Source organism: Stenella coeruleoalba (assembly GCF_951394435.1).
Source record: "Stenella coeruleoalba genome assembly, chromosome: 15".
Classification (NCBI taxonomy): Eukaryota; Metazoa; Chordata; class Mammalia; order Artiodactyla; family Delphinidae; genus Stenella; species Stenella coeruleoalba.
In genome coordinates, this window is record NC_137161.1 from 79,552,172 (window position 1) to 79,565,753 (window position 13,582).

General features: G+C 40.3%; 1 protein-coding gene across 9 annotated transcripts in view; it reads right to left on the reverse strand.

The window, feature by feature from the left end:
- The window catches only part of STYXL1 (serine/threonine/tyrosine interacting like 1), a 65,853-nt gene that overhangs the window by 32,343 nt on the left and 19,928 nt on the right, over positions 1 to 13,582 (reverse strand). For 8 of the 9 annotated variants that reach the window (XM_079944107.1, XM_079944106.1, XM_079944103.1 and 5 more), the window contains one exon: positions 1,023 to 1,084. The exons of the other annotated variant lie outside the window; for it this stretch is intronic. In XM_079944107.1, coding sequence (XP_079800233.1) covers positions 1,023 to 1,084 — 62 coding nt within the window. The remainder of the gene's footprint in view (positions 1 to 1,022; positions 1,085 to 13,582) is intronic. 9 annotated transcript variants of the gene reach the window in all.

Here is a 13,582-nt window from a genome sequence, read left to right on the forward strand (position 1 = left end):
TGGAGCCAGAAAACTGAAAATCCAGAGAGGAAAAAAGCAGATAATGACACACTAGGGCGGGGAAAGGGAGGTGTTAAGAGCAAGCTTATCCCAGAAAAATACTTGAGGCAGGGCACAGGCTCCCTGGCCAGTTGTGTGGGAAAGGGCCAGAGGTGGAGTGCGCAGCAGCACGTGGCAGTGGGAACAGGGAGAAGGGGGAAATATTGCAAGACAGAATTGTGGAAGTAAAATTGACAGGATGGCTAACTGCATGTGGACAGCTGAAGCTGTAAGCTTGGATGAAATCTCTGAAGAAAGTATACTGACCAACAGATATACAAGAACAGGGTAGTGGTTTCTTCAGGCGGCAGCAGGAGAAAATGAAGCTGAACCAAAGAGGTAGAGAAGAAACCAGGGAAGCAAGGGAGAACCTGCAAGTCAAGGAAAGAGAATGTGGTCAGGATGGGAGGGGTCAAGGTAGAGCCCAAGTGAAGGCTGCCATGCTCAGCAGTGACCAGAGAGAGAAGACTCCCTACGGGACTGGAGGGAAGGGCTTCACTGCCGGAGCGAGGCCGGTGACTGCCTGCAGGGCCCAGGCATTATAAAAGCTGGGCCGGGAATAGGAAGACAGGATGGAAATGGAAGGGAGGGTAGGGAAGGGGCTTCTGTCTCTGGGTTATACGAACTATTTCTATGGCTTGTTGTCTGTTGCCCAAGTAGAAGAGATGCTCCATGAGGCAGGGAGAATGAATTAAGGGCATCTTATATTCTGTTGTATCCCCAGGGTCTGGAACATTGCCTGGCAAGTCAAGGAATTAAAGCAACATTTGCTTAATGAAGCTGTTGACCGTGGGGGGCAGTGGGGAGACCTTAAGGAGTGTGAAACAGTGTAGGAGACCCTCATGGTGGACGCACAAGGGCAGTCCTGTCTCTGCCGCCCACAGTGTCCAGTAGTAAGTGCTGCCTCCTGGACCTCGGACACAATCTCCCATTCTCCCCCCCCCCCCGTAAGGTAGCCCCAGATTCTGACTCTGCCCATATACCTTCCTCACAAGACGGGCTGTAATCACATGGCTTTCATCGTACTCCCGTTTGGAACGCACATCTGAAAAGGAAAAGTATTTAACTAATAACTGCACTTGCAAAGGAACACATGACCAAACTAGAGCACTTACATCAGCATTAACATATATTTGTTTGGCAGTTAGGCAACACTTGTCGTGAATTTAAAATTCAAAGCGTGTAGCTGTCCTATTCTAGGCTGCCCATATAACTCCCCTGCCCCCTCATATCCACACCCATATCCCCCCGTAAGGAACAGTGAGACTCCGCATCTATGATTTAGGGGAAGTTCTCTCTGAGGTCGAAAAAAGCAGGGAGGGGAGAAATCAAAGTCAGGGTAGCCTCATACTAAATGCTCCATGGAATTTTAGACAAATTCAGACTCTAGAGCCTAAGAGTTGAGGTTCTAATGCCCCTGTGAGGACAGAAGTTGTGGTACTGATGTCCTCTAAGTTGGGAGGAACATGGAACATAAATCCTAAAAAGAACCGTTATGCATAAATCTTAAAAAGGACTGTTATCAAAAAAAAAAAAAAAAGGACTGTTATCCAAAATACACCAAGGATTCTTAAAATACAACAAGAAAACAATCAACTCAATTTTTAAAATGGGCAAAAGATATGAACAGACACACCATACCAAAGATAAATGGCAAATAAGCATATGGAAAGATGCTCCACATCATATGTCATCAAGGAAATGCAAATTGAAACACGAGATACCACTACATGCCTATCAGAATGGCAAAACTTCAAAACACAGAACACCAGATGCTGGTGCAGATGCAGGGCAACAGGAACTGTCATTTGATGCCGGTGGGGATGTAAAATGGTACAGCCATTTTGGAAGACAGTTTGGCAGTTTTTAATAAAAGCAAACATTCTCTTAACAGCAACTGTGCTCCTTGGTATTCACTCAAATGAGTGGAAAACGTATGACCGCAGATGCTTATAGTAGCTTTTTCATAACTGCCAAAACTTGAGAGCAGCCAATATGTCCTTAAGTAGGTGAGCGGATAAATAAACTGTGGTACATCCAAATAATGGAATATTAATAAAACTGAAAAGAAAAGAGCTATCAAGTCATGAAAAGATATGGAGGAAAGTTTAATGCATATATGTGACAGAAGCCAATCTGAAAAGGCTTCATTTCACACTGTCCGATTCCAACTATATGACATTCTAGAAAAGGCAAAACTGTAAAGATCAGTGGCTGCCAGGGGTTAGTGACAGAGAGGGATGGACAGGCAGAACATACAGGATTTTTAGGTCAGGAAAACTATTCTGTGTGATATTATAATGATGGACATATGTCATTATATATTTGTCAAAACCCACAGAACGTATCAATACATCAACCCTAATGTAAACTGTGGGCTTTACGGGATAATGATGTGTCAATGTAGGTTCATCAACTGTAACAACTATACCACTCTGGTTTGGGATGCTGACAGTTGAGGAGGCTGTACCTGTGGGGTGTGGGGGGAGTCAGGGGTTATACAGGAACTCTGTACTTTCTGTTCAATTTTGCTGTGAACCTAAAACTTCTCTAAAAAACATCTATTTTTTTTAAAAAGACATAAGCAAGCACTAACCACAAAAGAAAACATTGATAAACCTAATCCTATTAAAATTTAAAACTTCTCTTTTCATTAAAATACGACATTGAGGGGACTTCCCTGCTGGCACAGTAGTTAGGAATCTGCCTGCCAATGCAGGGGACACAGGTTCAATCCCTGGCCCGGGAAGATCAACTAAGCCCGTCCGCCACAACTACTGAGCCTGCACTCTAGAGCCCGTGAGCCAAAACTACCTAGCCCACGTGCCACAACTACTGAAGCCCGCGTGCCTAGAGCCCGTACTCCGCAACAAGAGAAGCCACCGCAATGAGAAGCCCGCGCGTCACAATGAAGAGTAGCACCCACTCGCCGCAACTAGAGACAGCCCGCATGCAGCAACGAAGACCCAATGCAGCCAAAAAATAAATAGATAAAAAATTTAAAAATACAACGTTAAGAAAGCAAAAGGGCAAGCCAGAGACTGAGAGAAAATATCCCTAATACAAATAACTAAGAAAATCTCGTATCCAGAATTTATAAAGAACTTACAAATTCAGGCATCTGAAGGTACCTTCATCTGAAGACACCTGTATTATGAGACACATTTAGAAACAGCTCAAGACCACATCCCTGGGCTGACTCCAGCCCAGTAAGGTGCCTGCCTGAGGAAACTCAAGGCTTCCAAAGAACTACCTGAAGATAGGGCCCCTGTCTCCCAGGCCCTGTGGAGGGTAAGAACCTAACTCGGATAAGCACCAGTTAGTAACCCCCCCTGGGTTTCACATGGTCCAACTCCCATCCCCTTTTTGTAGTTTTTCACTTCCCTGACTGAGCTCCACTCATCTCCCTCCCTACTCCCTCACTCTTCCTTTGAAAGGCCCAGTTGCCTCTGTGCAAATTGAGGTGGAGTTCCATTCACACTGGACTCTTCCCTATGGCAAGGGTATACTACCGATTAAACTCTGTGTTCACCACTCTGATTAGTGTCTGGCTTTGTTTATCTTTAACATAATTTAACAACAAAAACGAACAAACTACAGTATAGCTACATACAACAACATAAGCGAAACTTAATCATATAATTTTGAGCAAAGGAAGTCAGTGACATGGTCTATATGGCTTAAAAACAAGTGAAACTGAGTATAGTATATTATATTATAAGCTTGTTTCACTCATAAATATAGCTGCGAAAATCTGAAATGAATAGGAAGCTAAACCTAACTGTGTTCACAAAAAATAATATAACATGATCTAGTAGGAATTCTGTCATACTAGAAAATAATACTAGAAAATCTTTAAGATATTAAAGAAGGCACTTCTCTGGTGGTGCAGTAGTTAAGAATCTGCCTGCCAAAAAGTTAAAAAAAAAAAAAAAAAAAGAATCTGCCTGCCAATGCAGGGGACACGGGTTCAAGCCCTGGTCCGGGAAGATCCCACATGCCGTGGAACAACTAAGCCTGTGCGCCCCAACTACCAAGCCTGAGCTCTAGAGCTCACAAGCCACAACTACTGAGCCTGTGTGCCACAACTACTGAAGCCTGCAAGCCTAGAGCCCATGCTCCGCAACAAGAGAAGCCACCGCAATGAGAAGCTCACGCACCACAACTAAGAGTAGCCCCCCGCTTGCCGCAACTAGAGAAAGCCTGCGTGCAGCAACAAAGACCCAAAGCAGCCAAACATAAATAAATAAATAATTTTTTAAAGATATTAAAGGAGAAAAACTATGTTCATTTTAACAAATTAAGAAAATTTTCAATTCATGTCATGAAAAAAATTCTTAGTACATTAGGTATATATGGTAACTTCCTTAATGTGATAGGTAAATTACTCAGCATCTACAGTAAACATCATACTGATTGATAAAGTGAGAAACAAGACAAAATGCTCACTATCACTGTAACAGAGAAGAACAAACCTGACTCCATATTGGATCTATTCCTTTATCTCTAACCTTTGTGCTCTGCTGCCTGTGCTTAGTCATGCTGGCTCTGCACCTTTGTAAAGGAATGTTGCCTACAGCATGAAATATATATACTAGCCCTTTCTCAAGGTTCTGACTCCCAGGCTTGACCTTTAAAAGGTATAACATTTGTCTTGTTGGAGGTTTACAGGAACATTGTGACCAGACCTATGTGGACAGCTGCAAGAAGAAAGGATTATTACATACCCTCTGGAGTCTGGCCAGCACCAAGAAGTTTGCAATAACCAGCCACATGCCCTCCCCTTTTAGTATAAAAGGGGCCTGAATTCTAACTCAAGTAGGATGGTTCTTTGGGACACTAGTCCACTATCTTCTCAGTCTGCTGGCTTTCCAAATAAAGTCACTATTCCTTGCCCCAACAACTCATCTCTTGATTTATTGGCCTGTGGTGCAGTGAGCAGTACGAGCTTGGACTTGGTATCATCACTGTTCCTTTTTTTTTTTATAACATATTTATTGGAGTATAATTACTTTACAATGGTGTGTTAGTTTCTGCTTTATAACACACTGTTCCTTTTTAACACTGTACTGGAGGGCAAAGGGTATAGCAATGTAGTGAGACTTAAGAATTGAAACAGAAGAAATAACACTTTTGTTATAAGCAGATAAATGATTGTTTTACATAAAATCCAAGAGAATCACAAACAATTAGCATTAGTAGGAGAGTACATCAAGGTTGCTAGATACAATATATTTTAAAAATCAATAACGGTCTGAAAGTGGAGAAAAAAGAGAATGTTTTAAAAGAGAAAAAGGCTTATAGTAATGTCTCAATGATCCAAGTGTCTACCAAAACTTGCAAATCAGCAACAGAGACTAAAGAGATGGATGTGCATACCAGCAATGATTCAGAAATCCTGTAAAACCAAGAAAAGTTACAAGAAAATAGAAGCTGAAGCCCATTCCATAAATGATCCTGTGAATGATGAAAAACCTATGACAAAAAAGAAAAGAAAAGCTTTCTACCAAAATAGTCAGGAAGTGCCAAAGGGTGACAGCAAAGTAGAGGAGAATAAAAAGAAAAGTACCTGCATGAGAAAAAAAAGTAAAATGATAACTCTGGAAAGTAAATCAAGTTAAAAAAGCAGCAAGACTGCTCAGAAGGGGCCTGCTCGGGTGAAAACAACTCCTTCTACAGATCTTCTTCTTTACATGGGGCCAATTTCCAAAAATGTCTCCTTTCCAAAAAGATAACAAAAAGGAAAAGTCCAACATGCAGAGTGAACATAAAGTAAAATGCAGCATCTCTAGGAAAGTGCAGGTGCACAGGGTCTCCTACCACCATCACCACTGCAGCCAAAGGAAAACTTAAAAGAGGAGACGTCAAAAGACCAAAAATTACTCTCCAAAGGGAAGAAAACAGGCTCCCCTTCAGAAAATAGCAGCAGAAGGGGCAGATAAGAGTCTTGCTGGTTTTGCTGCCAGTATAAAGGAATCTACTGGTACTTCATCCTCTGAATAAAACCTGAATTTCACCTAGAGGGTGAAATTTCAGATAGTTAACAGGCTGACATTATGCACTGTAAAATGGAAAATGATCAGAACACAACAGAGAACCTCCCTGGTAAGAACTCAGCAGGTGGAGAACCAATTTCACCACTGTTTCTTCTCCCACCAATAGAAAAATGTGGAGCAGTGTCTAGAACCACACTGGCATCACCTCCTGTTACCATGTCAATAGATGAGTCTCAGGATACTGATGAAGATGCATGCATCCACAGTCATGATGGAAGTGACCTAAGTGACAACATGTCAGAGGGTAGTGATGATTCTGGACTGCACAGGGCTCAGCCAGTTCCACAAGAAACTAGTAGAAGAAATGCAAAGGAAGTCTTGGCAGTCTAAGGGACTGAAGGAGATTTTGTTTGTATCTTCTATGCTTCTTTTTTTAGAAAAGAAAAAGATCACAGCAAACATTTCAATCATCCTTTGGTTAGTGTACACGTCCTTGAAAAAGCAGCTAAAGGGAGAAGTAATTAAATTTTGGACAAGGCTTTAGTTCCTAGTTTGTATATCTATTACATTTTATATTCATTCACAGTAATAGACAATCTTTTATTTTGAAAATTGCTTTGATAGTTTCCGATGTTGATTTTTAAGTGGTACTCTTTTCCTTAGGACTTTATGTATACCTATTGATTGTTGTATAAATTTTAGCAAATCCAAGGGAGTTAGTACGCTAAACCAGCAGACATCTAATCTGTTAGCTCATGCGTTTAACGGAAATGAGGAGGCCAAGATGGCATTTTATTGCCTTGTGCAGTTACAACTTGTTTTTCCCCATGTCTATCTTTTCCTGTTTCACCTTAACTTATTCTCAGTTCCTTATTTAGCTCTATAAAAATTGGCATACTTAATAGCAAATTATTTGAAGAATTTGCCTGCTTTATATAATATTAACACTTAAAAAATTTTTAGAGATGATAAGACATTTAAATTGAAGTAAACGTAAACCAAAATGTGAAAAATGGAGACCTGATTGAAACAAAAAGGTGTTTATTTGGGCTTTGTTAGGACCGCGGCCCAAGAGACACCGATTCAAGAAGCACTTGAAGTGTGTTCTGCCAGATTACAAAATGGGGGAGGCTTATAAAGGGCAAAAAACTTCACAAGGTTACGTACATTGTTTGTCAGGAATCAGAACTGGAGTTGGCAAGAAGTAAGGGTGCTTGTTAAGCAAGGATTGGTTGGGGATTGAGATGTTTCATAGTTTCAGTGCGGGAAGAGGGGGCTAAGACTTTGATACTACAAGGTTGAAGCTAGCAGCTGCTAGCAGATACTGTTTTGAAAATGGCTGGTGGTATCCATGAGTTTTATATGGTTCAGAAAATTCAAGCTCTCAGTGATGTAGGAACATGTCTAAAACCACATCCACGTGGCCACCCAGATCCATTTTGGATGCCTGAACTCCACTTTCACTTTTAAATGATCTTAAATATGTCAAAAAGTTTTTCCAACAACTGACATCCAGGCATTTATTTCCTGAGTTTTGATCAGTATTTCTTATTTGGGTACGTTAATTACCATAAAAACAGTGATTTTGATCCATTTTTGCTGTTGTTGCTGTTGCTGCTGCTATAATGGCTTAAGATGTTGCATATTGTCATAGTTTTAACCTATGTAGTTTTTTCTAGAAATAACATGTGTTGAACAGCAACACTTTATACCTATATACACATGTTTACTCTGGTCTCTTTGGAGGAATGCTTTTAGACTATTTGCAAAAGGTCATTTTTCTTTGCTGCAATTATCTTTTGCAGAATATTAGTGTGTGCAAGTTTGAGCAATGAAACACGAAATCTGCAAGTTCAATCCATTGAACTGATTTTCACATCCTTTCTCTATGCCAGAGTCTGTATTTTGTATGCTACTTATTTTGAATGGATGTAGTAAATTCACAGCTCTCAGCTTTTATTTTGCAATAACTCAACCCCTAGGCTCTATAGTGAAAGGATTTTCATCTCAAATACCAGCCATCAGTAATTTCTTTTTTGTGTTTGTTTCTTTTTGGCCTGTTTTGGTACAGCTACTTCCTAAATGACAGTGTTAAGTCAGATATTTGAGAAAAACGGTTGGTGTCTATATGGCTACTCAACTGAATAAAGAACTCTAAGTGATATTTGGAAAGTGCAAACCTGGAATGAGGAGACATGATTATTCCTTCAAACTATACAGAATCTCACTTGTATAATAGCTACCTATGGCTTCAGAATTTCACAACAAACTCAGGATAAGAGAGACAGTATGACTGCTGGCAGACCAGCTGCAACTTCCTATGAACACAATGAAAAAGACTAGTGAAACTCAAGTACATTCTAGATTAAAAATCCACACTTTCCCAGGGATCTCCCAGTACGTGTCCTGGTTGTCCCATTGAGACAGGCTGGAACCTGGGACCCTTTGCTGCAGTACTTGCACCTGGACAAAAGTCTCCTCCAGCAATAAATACAAAGAAACTATAAGGGACTAAAAATAACTACATGCATGCCCAGTTGGGAAAATTATGAACAACAAAATACAAAAAGACCAACAACCCAACTGCCACTTCTGAGGAGTTGAGAGCAAAAGCAGGGTGCTACACATGTACCCTGCACACAGCACTACCAAGGGGGTGGGCAGACCACCTTATTATTATAATTCAAATATATACTCTCTTACTGACAGAGTTGACACAAAGCAGAATTACAAGCCAAATATAGAAGATTGGTTCAAGATGGCAGAGTAGAAGGATGTGCTCTCACTCCCTCCTGCGAGAGCAACGGTATCACAACTAACTGCTGAACAATCATCGACAGGAAGACACTGAAACTCACCAGAAAAGATACGCCACATCCAAAGACAAAGGAGAAGCCACAATGAGACGGTAGGAGGGGTGCAATCACAATAAAATCAAATCCCATAACTGCCAGGTGGCTGACCCACAGACTGGAGAACACTTATACCACAGAAGTCCACCCACTGGAGTGAAGGTTCTGAGCCCCACGTCAGGCTTCCCAACCTGGGGGTCTAGCAACAGGAGAAATTCCTAGAGAGTCAGACTTTGAAGGCTAGTGGGATTTGATTGCAGGACTTCGACAGGACTGGGGGAAATAGAGACTCCACTCTTGGAGGGCACACACAAAGTAGTGTGCACATCAGGACCCAGGGGAAGGAGCAGTGACCCCAGGGGAGACTGAACCAGACCTACCTGCTAGTGTGTTGGAGGGTCTCCTGCAGAGGCAGGGGGTGGCTGTGGCTCACCATGAGGACAAGGACACTGGCAGTGGAAGTTCTGGGAAGTAATCCTTGGCGTGAGCCCTCCCAGAGGCCGCCATTAGCCCTACCAAAGAGCCCAGGTAGGCTTCAGTGTTGGGTCACCTCAGGCCAAACAACCAACAGGGAGGGAACCCAGCCCCACCCATCAGCAGACAAGCAGATTCAAGTTTTACTGAGCTCTGCCCACCAGAGCAACACCCAGCTCTACCCACCACCAGTTCCTCCCATCAGGAACCTTACACAAGCCTCTTAGATAGCCTCATCCACCAGAGGGCAGACAGCAGAAGCAAGAAGAACTACAATCCTGCAGCCTGTGGAACAAAAACCACATTCACAGAAAGATAGACAAGATGAAAAGGCAGAGGGCTATGTACCAGATGAAGGAACAAGATAAAACCCCAGAAAAACAACTAAGTGAAGTGAAGATAGGCAGCCTTCCAGAAAAAGAATTCAAAATAATGATAGTGAAGATGATCCAGGACCTCGGAAAAAGAATGGAGGCAAAGATCAAGAAGATGCAAGAAATGTTTAACAAGGACCTAGAAGAATTAAAGAAAAACAAACAGAGATGAACAATACAATAACTGAAATGAAAAATACACTAGAAGGAATCAATAGCAGAATAACTGAGGCAGAAGAACAGATAAGTGACCTGGAAGACAGAATGGTGGAATTCACTGCCATGGAACAGAATAAAGACAAAAGAATGAAAAGAAATGAAGACAGCCTAAGAGACCTCTGGGACAACATTAAACGCAACAACATTCACATTATAGGGGTCCCAGAAGGAGAAGAGAGGGAGAAAGGATCCAAGAAAATATTTGAAGAGATTATAGTTGAAAACTTCCCTAGCATGGGAAAGGAAATAGCCACCCAAGTCCTGGAAGCGCAGAGAGTCCCAGGCAGGAGAATCCCAAGGGGAAACACACCAAGACACATAGTAATCAAATTGACAAAAATTAAAGGCAAAGAAAAATTACTGAAAGCAACAAGGGAAAAATGACAAATAACATACAAGGGAACTCCCATAAGGTTAACAGCTGATTTCTCAGCAGAAACTCTACAAGCCAGAAGGGGGTGGCATGACATATTTAGAGTGATGAAAGGGAAGAACCTACAACCAAGATTACTTTACCCTGCAAGGCTATCATTCAGATTCGATGGAGAAATCAAAAGCTTTACAGACAAGCAAAAGCTAAGAGAATTCAGCACCACCAAACCAGCTCTACAACAAATGCTAAAGGAACTTCTCTAAGTGGGAAACACAAGAAAAGGACCTACAAAAACAAACCCATAACAATTAAGAAAATGGTAACAGGAACATACATATTGATAACTACCTTAAACATGTATGGATTAAATGCTCCAATCAAAAGACACAGGCTTGATGAATGGATACAAAAACAAGACCCATATGTATGCTGTCTACAAGAGACCCACTTCAGACCTAGGGACACATACAGACTGAAAGTGAGGGGATGGAAAAAGATATTCCATGCAAATGGAAATCAAAAGAAAGCTGGAGTAGCAATACTCATATCAGATAAGATAGACTTTAAAATAAAGAATGTAACAAGAGACAAAGAAGGACACTACATAATGATCAAGGGATCAATCCAAGAAGAAGATATAACAATTATAAATATATATGCACCCAACATAGGAGCACCTCAGTACATAAAGCAATTGCTAATGGCTATAAAAGAAGAAATCGACAGAAACACAATAATAGTGAGAGACTTTAACACCTCACTTACACCAAGGGACAGATCATCCAGACAGAAAATTAATAAGGAGATACAAGCTTTAAATGACACAATAGACCAGATAGATTTAATTGATATTTATAGGACATTCCATCCAAAAACAGCAGATTACACTTTCTTCTCAAGTGCACACAGAACATTCCCCAGCATAGAGCACATCTTGGGTCACAAATCAAGCCTCAGTAAATTTAAGACAATTGAAATGATACCAAGCATCTTTTCTGACCACAACACTATGAGATTAGAAAAGAATTACAGGGAAAAAAATATAAAAAACACAAACACACAGAGGTTAAACAATACATTACTAAATAACCAAGAGATCACTGAAGAAATCAAAGAGGAAATCAAAAAATACCTAGAGACAAATGACAATGAAAACACAACAATCCAAAACCTATGGGGTGCAGCAAAAGCAATAATAAGAGGGAAGTTTATAGCAATACAATCCTACCACAAGAAACAAGAAAAATCTCAAATACACAATCTAACCTTAAACCTAAAGGAACTAGAGAAAGAACAAACAAAACCCAAAGTTAGTAGAAGGAAAGAAATCATAACTATCAGAGCAGAAATAAATGAAATAGAAACAAAGAAAACAATAGCAAAGATCAATAAAACTAAAACCTGGTTCTTTGAGAAGATGTAGTAAATTGATAAACCTTTAGCCAGACTCATCAAGAAAAACAGAGAGAGGACTCAATCAATAAAATTAGAAATGAGAAAGGGGTTACAACACACATCGCAGAAATACAAAGCAACCTAAGAGACTACTACTACAAGCAACTCTATGCCAATAAAATGGACAACCTGGAAGAAATGGGCAAATTCTTAGAAAAGTGTAACCTTCCAAGACTGAACCAGGAAGAAATAGAAAACATGAACAGACCAATCACAAGCACTGAAACTGTAACAGTGATTAAAAATCTTCCAACAAACAAAAGCCCAGGACCAGATGGCTTCACAGACAAATTCTATCAAACATTTAGAGAAGAGCTAACACCTATCCTTCTCAAACTCTTCCAAAATATAGCAGAGGGAGGAATACTCCCAAACTCATTCTATGAGGCCACCATCACCCTGATACCAAAACGAGACAAGGATTCACAAAGAAAGAAAACTACAGGCCAATATCACTGATGAACATAGATGCAAAAATCCTCAACAAAATACTAGCAAACAGAATCCAACAGCACATTAAAAGGATCATACACCACGATCAAGTGGGGTTTATTCCAGGAATGCAAGGATTCTTCAATATACGCAAATCAATCAACGTGATACACCATATTAACAAATTGAAGGAGACGAACCATATGATCATCTCAATAGATGCAGAGAAAGCTTTCGACAAAATTCAACACACATTTATGATAAAAACCCTGCAGAAAGTAGGCATAGAGGGAATTTTCCTCAACATAATAAAGGCCATATATGACAAACCCACAGCCAACATCATCCTCAATGGTGAAAAACTGAAAGCATTTCCACTAAGATCAGGAACAAGACAAGGTTGCCCACTCTCACCACTCTTATTCAACATAGTTTTGGAAGTTTTAGCCACAGCAATCAGAGAAGAAAAGGAAATAAAAGGAATCCAAATCAGAAAAGAAGAAGTTAAACTGTCACTGTTTGCAGATGACATGATACTATACATAGAGAATCCTAAAGATGACACCAGAAAACTTCTAGAGCTAATCAATGAATCTGGTAAAGTAGCAGGATACAAAATTAATGCACAGAAATCTCTGGCATTCCTATACATTAATGATGAAAAATCTGAAAGTGAAATCAAGAAAACACTCCCATTTACCACTGCAACAAAAAGAATAAAATATCTAGGAATAAACCTACCTAAGGAGACAAAAGACCTGTATGCAGAAAATTATAAGACACTGATGAAAGAAATTAAAGATGATACAAATAGATGGAGAGATATACCATGTTCTTGGATTGGAAGAATCAACATTGTGAAAATGACTCTACTACCCAAAGCAATCTACAGGTTCAGTGCAATCCCTATCAAACCACCACTGGCATTTTTCACAGAACTAGAACAAAAAATTACACAATTTGTATGGAAACACAAAAGACCCCGAATAGCCAAAGCAATCTTGAGAATGAAAAACGGAGATGGAGGAATCAGGCTCCCTGACTTCAGACTATACTACAAAGCTACAGTAATCAAGACAATATGGTACTGGCACAAAAACAGAAATATAGATCTATGGAACAGGACAGAAAGTCCAGAGATAAACCCACGCACATATGGTCACCTTATCTTTGATAAAGGAGGCAGGAATGTACAGTGGAGAAAGGACAGCCTCTTCAATAAATGGTGCTGGGAAAAGTGGACAGGTACATGTAAAAGTATGAGATTAGATCACTCCCTAACACCATACACAAAAATAAGCTCAAAATGGAGTAAAGACCTAAATGTAAGGCCAGAAACTATCAAACTCTTAGAGGAAAACATAGGCA